Source organism: Notolabrus celidotus, chromosome 12 (genome assembly GCF_009762535.1).
Source record: "Notolabrus celidotus isolate fNotCel1 chromosome 12, fNotCel1.pri, whole genome shotgun sequence".
Lineage (NCBI taxonomy): Eukaryota > Metazoa > Chordata > Actinopteri > Labriformes > Labridae > Notolabrus > Notolabrus celidotus.
In genome coordinates this window covers 32,106,930-32,126,688 of record NC_048283.1, presented here as the reverse complement: position 1 = coordinate 32,126,688, position 19,759 = coordinate 32,106,930, and the positions used below count along the sequence as shown (strand labels likewise).

Genomic DNA, 19,759 nt, shown 5'->3' with positions numbered 1-19,759 from the left:
TAAACAGAAGCAATCAGCCCGATGTGAAAATGATTTTCTGGTATAATTAGTACTGCTGATGTGCAATACCTTCCGGGGCTTTTAGGAGTGGCTCCAAGGGTCTGCAGGGAGTTGGCCTCCATGTCCATGATGGTTCTCAGATCCAAGACTGGGGGTGGACGAGCTGGACTGCAGATGGAAATAACACAGTCTAAGATGCAGCTCAGTTTACAGGACTTAACTAGGGATGATAACATTTCCTTCCCTCTAAAAACCCCTCTCCTCAAAGCTGAAGTTATATTTCAAATGTAGAGTGTGGTCCAAATGACATGTATCTTCATGAGCGGGAGGACAAAGTGTTTTTTGTTCGGAGTCAGGCGTCTAGCCTAGCATCATTTTTCAATGAGTGCTCAATCTGCAGCGTATTTAGAAAGACAGAATCCCACCAGCTTGTGAGAATAAAGAACATTTTTCCTAAAGTACAGGATTATTCTGTCTCTTACCAGGGAAGGGCCTTGGGGATGCTTTTTGGAGCAGAGTTCGGAGGAGTTTGGAGGCTGTCTCTCAAGGAGGTTGGGGTGCTGGGTGGCGTCTTTGGCCTCTGACTGAGAGTCTTCTCATCCTGTAGATGAAAATAGATATTACATCCATAACTCATTTGAAATATCCAAACAAACACATCTTCTGTTATAGCTAGTTTCCAGATGGGTGCATGTGATGTTGCAGTAGCGGGACACTGACCTCAGTTCTATCATGGAAGACAGGGGACTGTACGTCTCTGGGACTGCCCACTCCCATGCAGCTGCCCTCGGAGTCAGATGTGAGCAGCTCATGCAGGGAGTCTGTTGAGTTAGCCTTTCCTGACTTCAACAGGCATGGCGAGATCACTAAAAGGAGAGAAATGACATATTTTGTTAAGAGAAAGCTGACACTGTCAGCAAATACATCTTATTTAAAAAGGAGAATCAGCAGGTTTCTTTTTATGACTTCTGAGGATGTGTGAAGTGAAGCAATAATTATTCTGTTAGAGAAAAATGAATGGAGACATCCAGTGTGTTGGAGCGTACCCGCAGCAGGGGGGCTTTGAATGATATCAGACAGAGTGTAGCCCCCCGAGCTGTCAGAGCGTCGCCTCGGCTTCTTCTTCGCCTTCATCTTTGCCTTCTTCAACAGGATTTCCCTGGAGAGAGGTGATGTTATGTGATCATTAGCAAATTTGAAGTTCTACCTATTAAATGCTCGAAGGAGATCGCAATGACTTGAAGCAAAACGTAACTCCACTATGATCCGTACCCACATGAAAGGAGCGATTATGTTTCTATTGGAGTTTACCTGCAGGAGTGATCCACCTCTGCTTCGGGTTTAGGGCTGAAAGCAGAGTCCAAATCCTCCTCCTCGTACATACTGAGGTCAGGAGCACCTGGATATGGAGTTATAACCCTCTTTTGCATCGCTGGGATCTGAAATTACAAAAGATAACACATTCTTTAGATGCAATCAATTACAAAACATGTGACTCTCCATTTGATAGAAACACCAGATAAAGGACTTCTGGTCAGCTATAGTTAAATGTACAAATTATATGTTAAAAACAGAGTTCACTAAGAGCCCAGCATTATGTGTACTGGGTATTTTACCAGAGGAGGCTAATCTGCCCTCAAACATGTATTTCTGGGTGAAATTAGCTTTTATAACAGGATGCAGGATCGTGCTGAGGCATTGGAAATCAAAACAGAAGATCTGTTTTACTGAATGGAGAGATGAACTGGCCAGGATGGCTTCCTTTGAACAGCTTATCTACAGAATGAATAATAACACTAAAGTATTCAGATCTATATGGGGTCCCTATCTGGAAATGATTGGAGAAGGTGACTATGTTGGTATTTGATGTGCAAATATGTTTATCTTCCTTTTTGTTTGTACAGTTTATTATTATTTCTTTATTTAATATCATTTTTTGTATTTTTTTATTTCTTTATTTTTCTCTTTGTTGGTTTTGTATAACTTATATAATTTGTTAACTAGTGGTGAACAAAGAAATACTGAAAAAATGCAATAAAAAGATGAATGACAAAAAAGCAACACTTTATCAGACACTGCTACAAACAGGTGGACTGATAGCTTAGCATCACATCAACTAACAATGTTTGCAACATTTCAGGAAAGTAGTTGTGTAACTTCTGTTGTTGCTTTGTGATATTTTGGAGTTTCGTGGTGCACTTCTCTTCCTTTGTGCATTTCACAAAAACGGCATTGAGTGTGACAAAAGCAGCCGCATTGACCTACCAGTTACATAAGAAACACAAACTGCACTTACTTAAGTCACTGAAAGTCAGTTTTTAAGTCAAGCAAAGGAAGTTTACAATCAACAGAAGCTACAAGTTGTAAAGAGGTGGCTTTTCTTTAGAGAAAAGTTTTGTTTTAATTGACAGAAAGAAAAAAATCGAAGACAAAATACTAAAACGAAACATTGAAGTCATGAAAAGGACGGTGAAGTCGAGTGTGTTGCTCCAGGGTGACTCACCATCCTCCTGTAGGCTGCAGAAAGCTCCACGAGCACTTCATCACTAAGAATATCCAGCGCTCTGAGGGCAGGACCAAAAACAAAGGGACAGACAGATCGACAGGAACACATGAAGAAAGATATTTTCAGTTCAGTCCTGCAGGGAAAAGCACTTGTTTTGCTGTATATGAGCACTTCCATGTCCACTTTGCTGTTTCAGTACATCCAATATAACTTTCCATGCACTTAGGAGGTAGATGAGATTATCTGTTGCACTGTGATCAATGTTTTCTTTGACGGGCAAGAGAGCAGTTATACCTAACCATAAGGGACCTACAATTCTCAGAAAGCACTTGAAGGAGTTTTTTCAATTTAAAACCCTTCTTCTGACCTACAAAGCTCTTAATGATCAGACACCTTCATATCTTAAAGAGCTCATAGTGCCCTATTACCCCTCTAGAACACTACGCTCCCAACATGCAGGCCTGCTCCTCATACCTAAAGTCTCTAAAAGTAGTATGGGAGGTAGAACCTTCAGTTATCAGGCTCCTCTCCTTTGGAATCATCTACCAGTCAGGGTCCGGGAGGCAGGCACCCTCTCTCCTTTTAAGAGTAGGCTTCAAACTTTCCTTTTGATAAAGCTTATAGTTAGAGCTGGATCAGGCTTGGACTAGTTCTTAGTTATGCTGCTATAAGCTTAGTTCTGGGGGAACTGGCACACTGACACACTGGGATCCTATCTCACCCCCTTCCCCTAACCCCCTTATCACTTACTTTAACTCTCCCTGTCCCATTTAAGTTACTAACCATAGACCTTACTGGAGTCCCTGAGCTCCCTTGTCTCGTAGGTTCCTCTGAGCTGCCGTAGACGTCCTCCTGCTGTGGACATTCCAGACTCCAGCTGATACGAACGTGCTGGACTCCAGCGGCAACAGCTTCTACTACTCGTCTCATCACTATCACCGCTCTCTCTCTCTCTTATTCTCCTCTATCCCTCTTTCCAGACCCAACTTGGTCGAGGCAGATGGCTGTCTAACATGAGTCTGGTTCTGCTCGAGGTTTCTGCCTGTTAAAGGAAGTTTTTCCTCTCCGCTGTAACTAGCTAAATACTGCGAGGAGCAATGGTCATGGTGGATTAAGGTGGGGTCAGACTGAGTCTTATCCTGTCTTGGTGTTGGGTCTCTGTTCATAATTTGACATAGAGTGGTCTAGACCTGCTCTGTTTGTAAAAGAGTCTTGAGATAAAGTTTGTTGTGATTTGGCGCTATACAAATAAAGATTGATTGATTGATTGATTGATTGATGATAAATCTTACTTTGACTCGAGCAAGGCGGCCATGTTGAGCACGATGAACTGGAGGCAGGAGAGTTTCAGCTGCTCTGCGTTGTACATGGCGGCAAACTCCAGCAGCTCAGCAGCGTTCTTCAGAGTCACTGAGGCGAAGGAAACAAGCAGATTGTAAATGATTGATAAAAGAAAGAAGAACGTTGTTTATAAATCTGTTTTACATAATCAACATTGGCAAAATGAAGCTGCTTTAATATCTTTTACAGTTTGGAAATGGAAAAATCCAACAAGAGGAGGTGAAAAAAGCTGCTTTCTGATCTGTTTGAATATGAAATGTTATTAACTTTAGAGATAACGTAGCTCAAATGGTGGCTAATAAATCAAATATCAGTGACAATTATTAACATAAGCAAACATCACATTGAGAACACATTCACAATGTGTTAAAAGCAGTATGAATTTGTTCCCCATTTCTAAATTATTTATGAGGGAAGTTACAAGACCATCATAGTTTTTGCCAATTTCACCCTTTTTAGTCACGACATGCTCATATTTTGCTGAAACTATAACTCCTTAAGTGCATATCATTTGGAAATTAGGAGCGATTCAAGTTTGCACAAAACCCCTCTCATGTTGTGAATGAATTAGTTCTATTTTCTGCTTTGAACTAATTTTAATCCCATCAATTTGTATTTGTCATGTGACATGAATGTAGCTTTATTTCAGGATGAAAGGAGCAGAAGATGATGAAGGCAAAGTAAAGGACACTGTGACAGGAACGAATAAACTACGTACAATTCTCAGTGATGACGACTTCGCACATCTCCTTCAGTCGTGTGATGAGCAGCTGGTCAGCCACAACTAATACATTACAGACAAACTCGACATTTAGAGACTCTGTGGAGCAGAGGGAAAGAACGGCATGTCCCATTAATATGTGCGTATTTTCATGCTGAATCAAAATGTGCTGTAAGTCATTACTAGAATAGCTACCTCTGATGGTTGGGGATTCATCTGTGTAAATATACTCCAGAATGACCTGCAGGATCTCTGAGTTAGTCGGCATCTCCAGGGCAGTGCAGGACGTGGCCTTAGGAGACACAACATAAAGCGATGATCAGCACCAGAGCAGTTAGATCTCCTTAAGGTTAATTCATTAGATGGAGAAAAGCTGCCACACCTCAATCCAGGGGTTTCCCAGCATACTGTTGAAGTATTCTGCAGAGAAGAAAACATTTTCAACTGCAAGTTCAAATCACCAAACAGCAACCAAACTCAAACATACTTCTGGTATGTGCCAATGTAAGGCATATGCATTCATTCACTGTAAAAACTTATGTAAAACCATAGACTGTATATAAAATGGACTTCATCTCGCTCAGCTTGAAGTGAAGCTGCCACAAAAACTGCTCCCCCTGGTGGCTGGCTGCAGTATAGGTCAAAAACTCTGCAGCCCCATTCAAATGAATGGAGGAGACAGTCAAACTTTAAAAAATAAACACGCGTCGTATGAACGTTTCTCACATCTGTATGCTGTGGTGATATGTAGTTACTATTTGACTGTGTTGTGTTCAAGGCCTCTTTTTTCTGAAAAGTTTCTTTTTCGTTCGTTATTAGGAGGTTAAAAAACGGGGTTTTACATCCGGGTTTACTTTGATTGACAGCTGCCTTAGAGAGAAACTCAGTAGGATCTAAGGACGGTATGCTGTAGGGCGGAGCTTGTTACTGTGGAAACATACAAATTCCAAACTGCGCAGACTCTGGCTGCAGAAAATTTACAAGAAGGCAGCGTTCTGGAACGGGCTATTTTGGCATCAAAACCGTAAAATGGGAAAAGGCGGAGCGACGCTGTCCATTATATATACAGTCTATGTGTAAAACATGTTCTGAATCAGCTCTGTCTTACCAAGTCTTGCACAGAGGATACTTTTGTGACATGGAAATTCCTTCCCATCTTCAGATTTGAGAGTGACGTCACAAAGATAGGAGCTGTACAGACCAAACAGAGAGATCATGACAGAAGTCCTCTTTCTTGTGAGATTCTTAATAGCTCTCATACACTTCTATACGCACCCTTTCTTCTGGTAGAATTTGAGTTTGTTGCTGGTTTTCTTGTTAATAACGTTGATCTTTCCATTTTCATATTTGACTCCGTCCAGTCTGTCAAAGTGTAAAGTTTTGTGTGATTAACAAAGAATAACATCACATCAGATGTTGCATAAGGTTCAGAGTGCAGTCTCTCTCTCTCACCGTGCAGACAGGCTTCCCAGGCCCAGCTTTTTTGCGACACCCTGTAAGGCTTTGACAGGGTTGGCCCCTCCCTCGTTGGCCCCAGGCTTGTCACCCTTGCCCCCTTTCCCTTTCTTGCCAGGCTTGGCACACTTGTTCTTCGCCTTGTCACCGTCCCCTTTGGCTGCAGAAGGAAGGGAGCGATACACCTCAAGGGCTGAGCGACCTCTGAGGCCCAAGTCCTGCAGGCTGCTGATAAGCCTCTCCTGCTCTGAGTCCTGGCAAAAGCAAAGTATGGTCATTATAAAATAAATACAGCTGACTCAGAGGTTAACCCATGTTGAAAGCTTTAGCACATATTTCCATTCTGTTGCTCAGAGTACATTTCTGAATAACACTTGTTTGGCTCCTTTTCCTCACCTGATTTTGTCCAATAGAGGCCCCTGACACTCTGGGCCGGGCCCCATGCACCAGCAGCTCACAGCAGTCAGTGTAGATGAAGTGCAGGGTGTACTCCAGCATGTCAACTGGGATCTTCTCCAGAATGATTAAATCGCAGCCAACAGCATCTTCACTCTTCTTCACTTCTTCGTCAAGCTCCCCATCAACCTCGCTGTTCTCAGACATGAACAGCTTCCGGAAGAACTCGGACCTCATGGACAGAATGTATTTGTGGGCGGGGAATGTGCGATCACCGGCCTGAAGGGTCACGTCGTGGATGCTGTCCATTTCATCTGCCTCATCCAGAAGGCTACGGAAGTGTTGGGAGAAGGATGACGGAGAAACGATGGGGATCTCGAACAAGCTGAGTAAATGACAGAGGAGGTGGAAATCACGTTCAAATGATCAATCGAACAATAAAGGGAGAGAAAGAAAACAAACAAGAAGGTTGAATCTGTGACCCTACTCTAAAACTGAACCAAAGGATACATCTCTAAAAGGCCAGGTGCTTATTATAGAGAAAAGATAAATGTATAGAGGGATCAGACCTTTTCAATAACAAGATAAAAATGTCTTTAGTGGAAAAAAAAAAAAAGCATAAAAACAGTCAAGGGGGTCAAAGCCGTCATGCTGTAACATTGGCTCAAGTAAGGCAAGCTGCATCAGGATCTTCTTTTAAATCACAGCTGTAAACAGATTTTTATCCAAAGGCCTTCTTGTAATATTGTTTTATCCATGATATACTTTTATTAATGTTTTTCTTTTATTCACTCAGTGTTTTTATTTGTTTTACTGTTTTTAAATGTTTTATTGTTTAAATTGCTTTTAGTAGTTTCTCTTTTGTCTTTTATTCAGCTGTTCCTCTTAAAGTGTGTTGCTAGCTCTATATATCCCCCCTATATTTTGTTTATTATTGTGGGTTTTTATGATGTAAAGCACTTTATAATGTCTGCTTTGATAAGTGCTATATGAATAAATATTATTATTATGATTATTTTATATTTTACCAGCACAAAATAGGAGATAAATAAAAAAGGCAATCTCAAAAAAGAGAGTAAACAAGAGTCAACTATTATGGCAATCATCCTACATATGCTGTACTAGTATCACATACAGTGGTACATCAGTACTCACTGTCTCATAACACAATGTTCTTAAATCTATCTTTTTTTTACTCCCCGAGTCCCAAGAAGCAACTTTCTACCTCTAGATGGCAGAGTGACATGTTTTAACCTAACATAGGAATATACTTAACATCTTCTAGTTATTTCTGTCAATAGTTATTTGTTGTTTTACAGTGTAGTTAACTACAAGGATTTCAAACTGAGTCAGAACACTTGTAAAAATCTGAATGAAAGGGTTCTGAGGATGAAACATTGCAGGGAACAGACTGAATAGAAATGCCCATCTCCTCTGATGGAGCAGATGTGCAGAATGTGTTACTGAGGAGTGCACGATAACATATCCTACATATCTGCTTAACTGTGTGTGGATTTCTCCAACGCGTCATTTCTCTTTGCTACAAGTTTACTACCTTGTTTTGGGGTCTGACTGCAGCACCCCAAAATTTCGGCCTTTAGAGTCCATGGTGATGCTGACGGCTCTGTGGACATATGGGAGTTTCTCCAGGCGGATTCGCTCGTAGACCGTTCCAGCGTCTGAGTGCCCACAAACCTCCACACTGACCTCTGGAAGAAGCAAGGTAACCAGAATGTTTTCTTCTTGTATGTGTAAGGCAGTTTTCTGCCTGTGTTTTAAATCAAACTTACTTACATTATATTTGTTAAAAATGTCTTAGATGTCAAGATTCAGTGTTTGATTAAATTTAGCGACAGTCAACAGTTACAAAATACTGGTCAACTTCATGATTCAATACACCGTGTACCTAAATTCCTCACCTTTCTTCTCCTCATACTTCTTATACTCTCCAGCCCACACGCCACTGAAGCCCTCCCCCTCCTGAGTCACAAACATCATGCTGTTCTTGCTGAGCGCTATGTCTGACATGAAAACCTGACGCCCATACGCCCACCGACACTGTCTCACAGAGCTGCCACAGGACCGCCAGCAAAACACCTGACAGAGAGAGGCAAACGGAGGAGGGAGAACATTTCAGGAAAAACTTACACACACAAGACTTAGTCACTATTTTCATCTGAAGGACCCCATATAGGCCAGCCACGTTTGGGGTTGTGTAACTGTCAACTTGGTTAGGTTAGATAACTAGGGAAGTGTTAAAAATAAAGAAGTTATACATACTCTGTGCTTACACTTATGCAAACATTGAGGTGGCACTGAGGTTTAACTTCAGTTTTATTGTCCCAGAACTGTTTAGGCTACAAACTGAACTAATGCTTACCCCAAAATAACAAAATGCACATCCTAAACTCTTTCTGCACTTACCCTCCCAGCTTCATCTAATGCCAAGATGGACACCTTTTCCCCTCCTCCCTCATTTAGGATTTGAGGAATGACACGATGGTCCAGACTACCTCCACTGACCAAAACCTTCTTGATGTTCAGCTGCCTGAAAGATAAGAATGAGAAAGAATAAATACAACAACAACAACAACAAAATGCTATTACATGTATAACCCCAAATCCAAAAAAGCTGGGTCACTGCGTAAAGTGTTGAAGACAGATTTGGATGGTTTTCAAATAATTTAAACCCCATGTTTAATTGAAAGTAGTACAAAATGTTGAAACTGAGAGATTTTTAAATTTTACATTTGATGTGAATACTGAAAAAAGAACAAAAAAAAACGCTTGGAGGAACATCTCACAACCTAATAGGGTTCACCACAGGTTAGCAACATGACTGGGTATAAAAAGGTGACTCCAGAGGAGCTATGGCTCTCAGAATTAAATATGGGAGAAGGTTTACAGCTCTGTGAGAGATTTGACATTGACTCTACAATAATGTGGAATCAGTGTTAAAGGTGACATATAACGCTTTTTTCATCAATATATATTGGTCTAAGAGGTCCCCAAAACATGTCTTTAAAGTTTATGCTCAAAAAAACACTTTGAAATCAGATTTTGGTCTGCCTGAAAATCCCTCTTCTTCAGTCCTCCTCTGAGCACTCTGTTTTCCCTCTGACCACGCCCCCTCAGGAAGTGGATGTGCCTCGGCTCTCCAGCACGTTGATCTAATGTTTACATGTTGGCTGAATATACACGGCTGCTCAGAGATTGCGTTACTTCAACCCTCTGAATCTGATCCAGAATCCGATCCTGATGGAGAGGCGCCTGTAGCAGGACCTTTCTGAAGGATTGGTCATAGATTTAGTGTTTCTTGTTGTTTTATTTATCAGTATGTAGACGTGTGTCTTGGTACACAGCTACGAACATGTAGCTATGTGGCTATGCTAATTAGCGCTAGCACTTATCCATGATAAATAAAAATCATCCACTAGATCTTCAAATCTGCAGATGTGGGGAGTAAAACCGACCTCTGCCAGAAAGGCAGCAGGACCTTTTATGAAGGATTGGTCACAGATTTAGTGTTTCTTGTTGTTTTATTTGTCAGTATGTAGACGTGTGTCTTGGTACACAGCTACAGCTACAGCTACAGCTACAGCTACAGCTACAGCTATAGCTATGAACATGTAGCTATGTGGCTATGCTAATTAGCGCTAGCACTTATCCATGACAAATAAAAATCATCCACTAGATCTTCAAATCTGCAGACGTGGGGAGTAAAACCGACCTCTGCCAGAATGCAACGGGACCTTTTCTGAAGGATTGGTCACAGATTTAGTGTTTCTTGTTGTTTTATTTGTCAGTATGTCGACGTGTGTCTTGGTACACAGCTACAGCTACGACATGTAGCTATGTAGCTATGCTAACTAGCGCTAGCACTTATCCATGATAAATAAAAATCATCCACTAGATCTTCAAATCTGCAGACGTGGGGAGTAAAACCGACCTTTGTGTTTATTAAGACAGCCTACAACTAGCATGCCTCCCTCCTAAGCTCCTTGTTACCACACATTTGTGCAGGTAATGAAAAACGGAGGGGGGATTCAGTATTATTTTATACAGTCTATGGGCTGAACAAGCTCCGAGCTCTGACTCCGTGTCAGACCGGATATTGTTGTTACGTAACAAAAACACGGAAGTCTGAAACGGCTCGTTTCACACACATTTACAGAAAGGTGGAGAAATCAAAACAGGGGCAGAATGGATTTTTTTCATTCTCGGGGGGTTTGTAGACATGCCAGGGACACATATTTCAGGTAGAGAACCATTGAAAAGTCAATTTTGCATGATATGTCACCTTTAAATTTAGGGTAAATAATTTTGGGATTTCATCATCTACATATCATAAGCCCTAAGGCAGCACTGCATTAAAAACAGATATGATTCTTTAGTGGAATTCACTGCATTTGAGCAAGTTGGGGTTGGAAAGAGGGAAGAGGGAAAGTGGAGAACTGTCCACTAAATATGGAGCTTTATGAAAGAAGTTTTCCAGTTGGTGCTTCCCAATTTTATAAACAATCAAATGTGAGTAGAAGGAAGGTTGCCTCTGTTTTCTTAATGCATGAGATGATACTAAAAATGTAACTTATTGCGTGACCTTGATTAAATACTCACTACGCACTGTTTTTCAAATGCAAAAGAATCAGAGATTCCAGGGGGAAATATGGATTTTGAATGTCCAGTGGTCGACTACTAACGTTTTCATGTCGTCATCGTCTCGTAGACAAAATCAAAACATATGTTCGTCAGAGTTTTTATTATCAGTGATGCATTTTAGCTTGTCATAGTCTCGTTTTCCTCATGAAAAAATGAGTCGTTGACAAACATTTATCGTCATAATTTCGTTAACGAAATGAACAATGCATTAATGTTTAACAATATTTACAGGTGTTGGAATAATTTGCTGCCATCCAGACAATGCCTTTTTTAGGGAAGACTTTGTATGCTCCAGCAAGGCAATGCCTTTTCACATCACTGTAGTAGAAGAGTCTGGGTGCTAAACGTTTACGGAGTGTTGAATGCTATAGATGTGCATCCCACTGTATTTTTCCAACATACTCTGCATATCGTATAATGAAAGCTAACACTGTGCAAATCAAAGGGAGGGACAGCAGAAATGTTTCTAGGTAAGTGGATGATTTAGTGTCTGCAGCTATTCTAATAAGGTCTCATTAAAATACCTTGGTTAATACAGAGCATCTGTTGTGCCCAAAAAAGCAGCATGAACAGTATTACTCAGATCAGTAAAGAGTGCAACCTTTAATTCTTTACAGTAATTATATCTGCAGCCTTTCCTGTTGAGAGGGCTCCTTGTGACTGTGTAGCACAACATGCAGTCTTTTAATAACGCTAACACAAACTTTTCCAAAACTTCTGTACAGGCATGCTGGATACTTCAATGTAGATCATGTGTTTAATAGCTTGGTGCGTGTTGGTCATGTTCTTATGAAACAGAATCTTTACGCTCTGTCTTTTTTAAATTTAGTCTTTATCATTAGTAAAGTGTCCCCTTCACCTTGAAGCCAATTTCTTGCACTGGTAGTCTGCTAACAGGTAGAGGTCTCCCTTTTCAGTCACAACCACTGTTGCTCCATCACTGGCTGCTGCCATCGCTATGGTCACATCCTTGTGGTGCAGGGCTGATACCTGGCGTGGGGCAGTCACACACTTCTCTCCATTAGGATCCAGCAGGTAACCTAGAGGAGGTATATGAACACTTAGAACATTCTACCATTGCGGGAGGATCATTATTCATGCTGGCTTACATTTGCAGCTTTATGCTTCACTTTTTACTCTGGCATGTGCAATAAACATCTTCCTGAGCTATTCAGTCACATCCAGTATTTGACAAGCAGAACAAGCCCTTTTGTGCTCTGCTGACCTTTCCGTGTTGAGACTTACCCAGCTGGCCTCCATTGAGCCCCATTGTGTAGACAGCCTCCCTGGTCCACAGCACTGTGTGGAACCTTCCTGCTGCAACTCCAATCACTGTTCTGCCTTTCAGCGTCTTGGAAAACACCTACATTCAAAGACATCGCAAGTTTAGCATTGAACATAATTTTCAAGGTACACTACCAGTCAAAAGTTTGGAAGCACCTACTCATTCAAGGGTTTGTATTTATTTTAATTATTGTAAACACTTTAGATTAATACTGAAGACTTCAAAACTATGAAAGAACATATATGGAATTATTGAATGAACAAAAAAGTGTTAAACAAAGCAGAATATGTTTTATATTTTAGATTCTGTAAAGTAGCCCCCTTTTTCCTTCATGACAGCTTTGCACACTCTTGGTATTCTCTCAGTCCGCTTCATGAAGTGGTCACCTGGAATGGTTTCTAATGAACATGAGCCATGTCAAGAGTTCATTTGTAGAATGACTTGCCTCATTAATGTGTTTGAGACCATCAGTTGTGTTGTTCAGAGGCAGGGTTAGTACACAATGGATAGCCCTATTTGACTACTGTTGTAATCCAGATTATGGCAAAACCAGATTATTTCAAAGTTTTGATGTCTTCAGTATTAATCTACAATGTTGAAAATAATTAGAATAAATACAAACCATTGAATGAGAAGGTTTGACCAAACTTTTTGACTGGTAGTGTACATGTATAAGCCCTTTCATTCATCCGCTTCTGCTACTTCCTACCTGCTTAGGGACATGTGCTGATGCCGGAGGAGGAGCCAGACCCAGCTGGTGAAAGGTGTTGAGACCAAAGGTGTAAACGTAGCCTTCTTCAGTAAGCACCACTGTGTGGTCTTTAGCTGCTGCCACCTTGGAGCAATGGTGGGACATCAGACCCTCCACCATCCGTGGGACCTGGGAGTGAAGAGACAAGGGATAGATTTAGAGATGATCAGAAACTATTACAAACTTGTGCACACATTGAAACAGCTCACTTCTCTGTATTCAGTGGTTATCTCTTTGATTGCTTTGGTCGATGAAAGATAGTGAAGATTGCACAGATTCCTCTACACTGACCCCAGACAGCATCACATGAGTTTTCAAGTGATGTGGACATTTTTAAACAGTAGCCTTATACACAGTATACAACATCAGCAACTGCAGACTCATCCTTTACACAGTCAGCTAGTGCTAATGATAACCTAACACTTTATCCTCTGTATTCATATATTTAACAGCTTAGCTCTGTTTATGAAGTTTTTTCCAATACATGATTATGGAGGAACTCTGTCCCCTTATCCTCGTCAGAGAGAGACTTGTTCAAGGGGTGTGTGTAGCTAAGAGTTGCATAGAGTGTAAGTTAAACAAAAGAAGTTTTCAGGTTAGTGCTTCCCAGTTTTATAAACAATCAAATGTGAGTAGCAGGAAAGTTGCCTCTGCCTTCTCAATGCATGTGATGATAATAAAAACTCACAAGAACTGCTTTTTGAGGCACCTTGATTAAGTACTAACTACACATTGATTTTCAAATGCAAAAGAATCAGAGATTCCAGTTACAAAAAAAACACTTCCTGTCCACTTTATTAAGACTTCTTCATGAAGGTTATGAAAGCCAGCTTTTGTCAATAGATTGAAGATTCCTTTATTTTGCCATTTGTGCAACACAATATGTAAAAACTATGGCTAATAAGCTAATAAATAAAGCACATATACATAAGCTAAATGTATGTTTAAAATAGAATTAAACTGTTTGATATAATTAAAAAATAATTGAAAAGATTATTTAAGAGATAGTCTCGTGTGTAGTTCACTTTCTCTGATTGAGCAGTCGAGTTACTGTGGGAGAAAAGCTATTTAAAAGCTGAGTAGTCCTTCTCCTGATACTTCTGTATCTTGTCCTGAACTGCAGTATGGAGAAACATATTTTAAAATCTGTTAAACATCAATATGATGAAAATGCCCAAAATATATAACTTTTAAAAAATAACATAAATATATTAACCGCAACTTTAGGAATAAACGTGTGGTAGTTTTTTCTGAGAGAGTCAACTCAAGCTCAATATCATGATCTTCGTAAAGGTCAAATTTGTTGCTAAGCTACAAAAAGAGTCTGCATGAAATTGTATGGCTGTATAAATAATGAACCCACTAGTGTACCTTTATTTATCAAGACACTTAAGTGACTGTATGCAGACACTAAACCTGAAGAAGTTAGTCTCCAGAGTCTGCAGCTTAAAGCCTTTAACAATGCAGAGAGAAGAACACAAACCACTCTGACTTGTGTTTTTAATGTAGCTGTGGTCAGGCTTTTAAAGTCACGACTCCATATTTTAGTGATGTTAGTTGTACATTATTTTTCACACTCATGTGGACTCATTTATACGGCTTCCAAAAAATCCAGCACACCATGCCACACCAAAATAACTCCCTCTAAAAGGTCTCACCAGATAAGTCTGTTCATCTCCATGGCCGAGTCGTCCTCCCTGTCCGTGCCCACAGGTGAAGACCTGACCTTTCTGTGACAGGAACACAGAGTGAAACTTGCACAGGACCACCTGTAGGGAGGAGAAACATCATTAAACATAATTGTGATTTGATTTCTGTTCTTGCATTTGGTTTTAATATACTGTGACCTCTGTCTGAAGTTTGTGCAGATTAAGGTTCTTGTGATGATAATTTTGACCTGACAGCAGCGGCTGCGGTGCATCTCTTTCCATGTCCCTCAGCCAAGCCCTCTTGTAGTGATAGTAAAACACTATACCAATAAAGGCCAGGGCACAAGTGGAAAAGCAAACATCATTACTAATACATTGCTCCCCCTCAAGCTTTCAATAGAGCGCAGGGATGTTTCCCAAAGTATCACATTGATGTGGACATCCACACACATGCACACACGCCAGTCGAGTTCATTTAATTAAAAACATGTCATTGTGGAATTAATATTTAACCTCTGGCACCTGCTAGGTTGGGCCAGGGAGACAAAGACTATATGCAGTGCCACTGGGTCATTGTGTGGTCATGAAATCAGATCCATCTGTCCCCCACTAGGCTTTATGAAATTACTCTGCATGACAGGTTCAGCAGGGCAGAAAAAGCACCGCAAACACAGAGTTTCTTCTGTAAACACCAGCAAGTCAAGATTATTTTAACAAGCACACAAACTGCTTTCACAGGCCAGGTCTTTAGAACAGATTACAGCATCAGCATAGCTAACACTGTCGCTCTGTATTACTTAATCAACTATAAATACCACCTGGTGTGTACTCACTCCACTGGGGGTAGGTGCACCGCTGCCAGAGCCTATATTAATCACGCTAAGAGCACTGACATGACAAACGCATGAAATAGTAGCCAGGCTGGCACAGTATGGCTGTATAGTTCAACCACCGACTCCACAGTGTTCTAAATTCATATTACACAAGAGAAGATAAATCGAATACCCACTTTACCCTCAATTTGTTTTAGTGAAACTCCATCTCTGAAAGTGTCTTTTGTTCCCTCGCGATGTGTGTCCTCCAAGAGGTTGGCCAAGAACACAGTCTGTGCATCACTACAGCTAATTCAGTTAGCGACGTATTTACAATGGTCAAGCGTCAGTATTAGTGCATCTGTGATTTTATCAGAAAATGTTTACAGGTTTTTTTTTTCCTGTGGTGTGCCTTCTCTCGTCAACAAATGCATGTTGTTGGTTTTTTTTTTATGCACCACATGTTAGTAGGGATGTAAGGATACACTCAAACTACGGTTCGATTTGAATCCTGAGTTTTGGTTCACTCACGATTCTCTAAGGATTTTCAAGAAAACTGGATAGAACTCAAAATTTAAATAACTATTATTTTATTTCAATTCTCAGATATGGACAGTTGTAATAAATATTTGTTCTCTTATATTTCTTTGTAAACAAAGTAATCCTTTTTCATTTTTAAGGTAAGGTAAGTAAATAATGAACCCACTAGTATAAGTCAAATAAAACCATGGCACACTTTTTTCAGCACCTTGCAAAAAAACTTAAAATCACTGTACAAAAATACCTTGTTGGAAAATTTCAAAACAATTATAAAGAAATGGAAAGTGAACAATTCCCAAATGAAAGTATTGAATATTAAAACAAATAAGGTAAATCTCTTTAAATTAGGGATGTAAATTTCAAGTATTTCCTGTGATCAATCTTTGGAAATGTAAACAATCAATTATCGTTTAATCATTAAAAGAACGTAAACGTTTTCCATGTAAAAAATAATGACAAATGTGTTTTTTTCCCTGAATGAAATGTTCCTTCGGGAAGCAATGTATACAACTGACAGTATTAAACAGCTACAGATCATATTAATGTGTTCAAAATGTTAACACGCTGAATATCAAGGTGAGGAGCAGGCTTATAAATAATCTCTGTGGACGCATGGTCATAGAGTGAAGACTCAGAAGTACGCAGAAGTATAAATCAGCCTTGAAGGCTGATTTATACTTCTGCGTTGAATCAACGGCGTACCCTACGCCGGGGTTTCCGCGTAGCTCCCGTACCTATGCCGTGGCCTACGCACGTAGCTGATGTGCACCTCCTCCAAAATGTAACTCCCCGTGGACCGCAAGCTCTGTGATTGGTCCGCTCGGCGGCTTTGTCTTTCCCGCATTTACAACACTTCCGGGATCCCGGACATCGGCCACACATCGGCCGTGTATTTCATCTCCTCCTCTCTATTCTTCATGTAATCATGTCTGTATGATAAACAGCAACATGTATCAAATGTAGATTAACATAACACGCTCTGAATCTCTGTGGAAAAGTAAACAGAGATTGTAGCGGGACCGGAAGCAGGCGGCAGAGAGACCGCACTGCCCTCAGGCGTTTCGGCAGAGAATTGCTGCGCGACACGGACACACCGACGCACAAGTATGTGGGGCTCATGTCCGCGTCAGCCCCTGCTGCGTAGGGGAGACGCAGAAGTATAAATCAGCCTTCAAGGCTGATTTACAACATGTGGATTTACTGCAACAGGACAACTGAACAGGATCAGATTTCAGACTCAGTGTCCAGTTTTCTCCTTCTTATTGAGAAAAATAAGCATTTAAACGTGGTCAGGTGTCAGCCGGGAGCACAACCGGGTCAGAATCAGACCGGCGGCGGAGAAAAAAAGCGCTCATGGAGACCTGTCACTCAGCTGCAGCCCCCAGCTGAGCGTCTCCGCTGTGAGCATCACCTTCAGTCAGCTGATTCTGAAACATGCTTTAAACTTAAAACACCTCCACTCAGCGAGTGACGAGAGAGCAGCGCAGGAGACTTCATGATGTTGAACAAGCGGAGTATAATACAGATAGGGCCTTCTACTGTTTAAAAATAATATCAGATACTAATTTTGTTGAATCGATTTTAATCCACCCTTATTTGTATCCATTTTTTTTACCGTCTTGGGATATATCCTTACATCCCTACATGTTAGCATAGAGTTGAGCATCAGGTCATTACAGGTGTGAAACATTTAAACTGGGGTTTCAGGGGAGGGAAGCCTAACCATGTAGGAAAACACTTTCCTGCTCCCTGGAGAGCGGGGACAACAACATACCTGCTTAATGTAAACTCCAGTCCTGGCAAACACATCCACAAGCTCAGGGTGCATACGGCTCTCCTGATTACCATGACCCAGACTGAAATTAGTATTGTTTCCCCATGTGTATACTTCTGTGGGGTCTGTAATGAGGAAGAAAACACAATTAAAAGTATAACTACAACGGTTTCCACCAGAAGTTTATTTTAGGCCCTGGTCTCTAATGCTACATAAAAAGGAGGCAAGTCATTTGAATGAAACTGATCTACAACAGAGCTATTCAATGTGCTTTACATATACTGAACAGGATAGGAAACGTGTGGCAATAGAAAAAAGACTTTACATAAAAGACAATTAAAACAGAACATTTGAAATGTACGTCGGTTTGGATAAAAGCGTCTGCTAAATGACATTGTAACAAGTGAAAAGAAGTTTCAAGACAATTCATAAATATAAGAATGATCCTGCTCATTGATGGTGAATGCTGCAGCCTCCATTAACTTTTGGATGGTTCTTTTTTTATGTAAAACTGTGTACCACAAAGAACATCATTAACTTAGATGAGTCATTATCCTGACAGGAACATCAAAGCTGGTGGGTGAAAAGTTTAATCACCAGTGTGACGTGGATCTGAGAAAATGTCATAAACAATTGTTTGTTTTTAAGCTGTGTAAGATGAGAACTCATCAGTGTTCTTACCAGTGTGTTTGAAGACAACATGTGATGGTCGGTCCTTCATTGTAAGGTCCATGACGGTGAGACCTTCTTTGTCTTGGGTGGAAAGGAGTCCACCATGCTGAGAGAGAAATAAAAGAAAAAGTATAAATATATGATCAAATAAATAAATAAATAAATAAATAAATAAATAAATAAATAAATAAATAAATAAATAGGTAAATGACAAAATAAAAAATAAATGACTAAATAAATAAAGAACAAATGACTAAATAAATAGATACATGACTAAATAATAAAAAAAAAATGTTAAATGACTAAATAAATAAATAAATGAGTAAATAAATACATACATAGATAAATGAGTAAATAAATACATACATAGATAAATGACTAAATAAATACATACATAGATAAACGACTAAATAAATACATACATAGATAAATGACTAAATAAATAAAAGACTAAATAAATAAATAAATAAATAGGTGACTAAATAAATGAATAGATGACTAAATAAATAAATGACTAAAGTAATGAATACATAAATGACTAAATAAAGGCATACATAGATAAATGACTAAATAAATAAAAGACTAAATAAATAAAATGGAAAAAAATAATAAAATGACTAAATAAATGAATAGATGACTTAATAAATAAATGACTAAAGTAATGAATAAATGACTAAATAAATAAATAAATAAATAAATAAATAAATGAATAAATGAATTAATAAATGACTAAATAAATGAATAGATGACTTAATAAATAAATGACTAAATGAATAAATAAACGACTAAATAAATAAATGAATAAATAAATGACTAAATAAATTAATAAATAAATAAATGAATAGATGACTTAATAAATGACTAATTAAATAAATAAATGACTAAATAAATAAATAAATGACTAAATAAATGAATGGATGACTTAATAAATAAATGACTAAATTAATAAATAAATGACTAAATAAATGAAATGATTAAATTATTGAATAAATGACTAAAAATAAATAAATAAATAAACGAATAAATGACTAAATAAATGAATTAATGACTACATTAATAAATAAATTAATAAATATATAAAGAGAAAACGAACTTAATAAATAAATAGATACATGACTAAATGACTAAATAAGTAAATGACTAAAAAAAATAATAATAATAAATTAAATTAAAATAAAATGGTTGATGGAACTTTATG

General features: G+C 39.2%; 1 protein-coding gene across 1 annotated transcript in view; it reads right to left on the bottom strand.

Annotated features, from left to right (window-relative positions):
* ibtk (inhibitor of Bruton agammaglobulinemia tyrosine kinase) overlaps window positions 1-19,759 on the bottom strand; it is a 30,575-nt gene that overhangs the window by 8,107 nt on the left and 2,709 nt on the right. The window contains exons 3-25 of the mRNA XM_034697781.1: window positions 18,571-18,667; window positions 17,890-18,014; window positions 14,773-14,883; window positions 13,073-13,243; window positions 12,324-12,441; window positions 11,938-12,118; window positions 8,844-8,967; window positions 8,339-8,516; window positions 7,975-8,128; window positions 6,420-6,804; window positions 6,021-6,277; window positions 5,844-5,930; window positions 5,677-5,759; window positions 4,951-4,988; window positions 4,764-4,860; window positions 4,566-4,667; window positions 3,799-3,916; window positions 2,504-2,564; window positions 1,312-1,439; window positions 1,047-1,159; window positions 721-866; window positions 483-601; window positions 70-168 (exon numbers count right to left, since the gene is read on the bottom strand). Coding sequence (XP_034553672.1) covers window positions 70-168; window positions 483-601; window positions 721-866; window positions 1,047-1,159; window positions 1,312-1,439; window positions 2,504-2,564; window positions 3,799-3,916; window positions 4,566-4,667; window positions 4,764-4,860; window positions 4,951-4,988; window positions 5,677-5,759; window positions 5,844-5,930; window positions 6,021-6,277; window positions 6,420-6,804; window positions 7,975-8,128; window positions 8,339-8,516; window positions 8,844-8,967; window positions 11,938-12,118; window positions 12,324-12,441; window positions 13,073-13,243; window positions 14,773-14,883; window positions 17,890-18,014; window positions 18,571-18,667 — 3,092 coding nt within the window. The remainder of the gene's footprint in view (window positions 1-69; window positions 169-482; window positions 602-720; window positions 867-1,046; window positions 1,160-1,311; window positions 1,440-2,503; window positions 2,565-3,798; window positions 3,917-4,565; window positions 4,668-4,763; window positions 4,861-4,950; window positions 4,989-5,676; window positions 5,760-5,843; window positions 5,931-6,020; window positions 6,278-6,419; window positions 6,805-7,974; window positions 8,129-8,338; window positions 8,517-8,843; window positions 8,968-11,937; window positions 12,119-12,323; window positions 12,442-13,072; window positions 13,244-14,772; window positions 14,884-17,889; window positions 18,015-18,570; window positions 18,668-19,759) is intronic.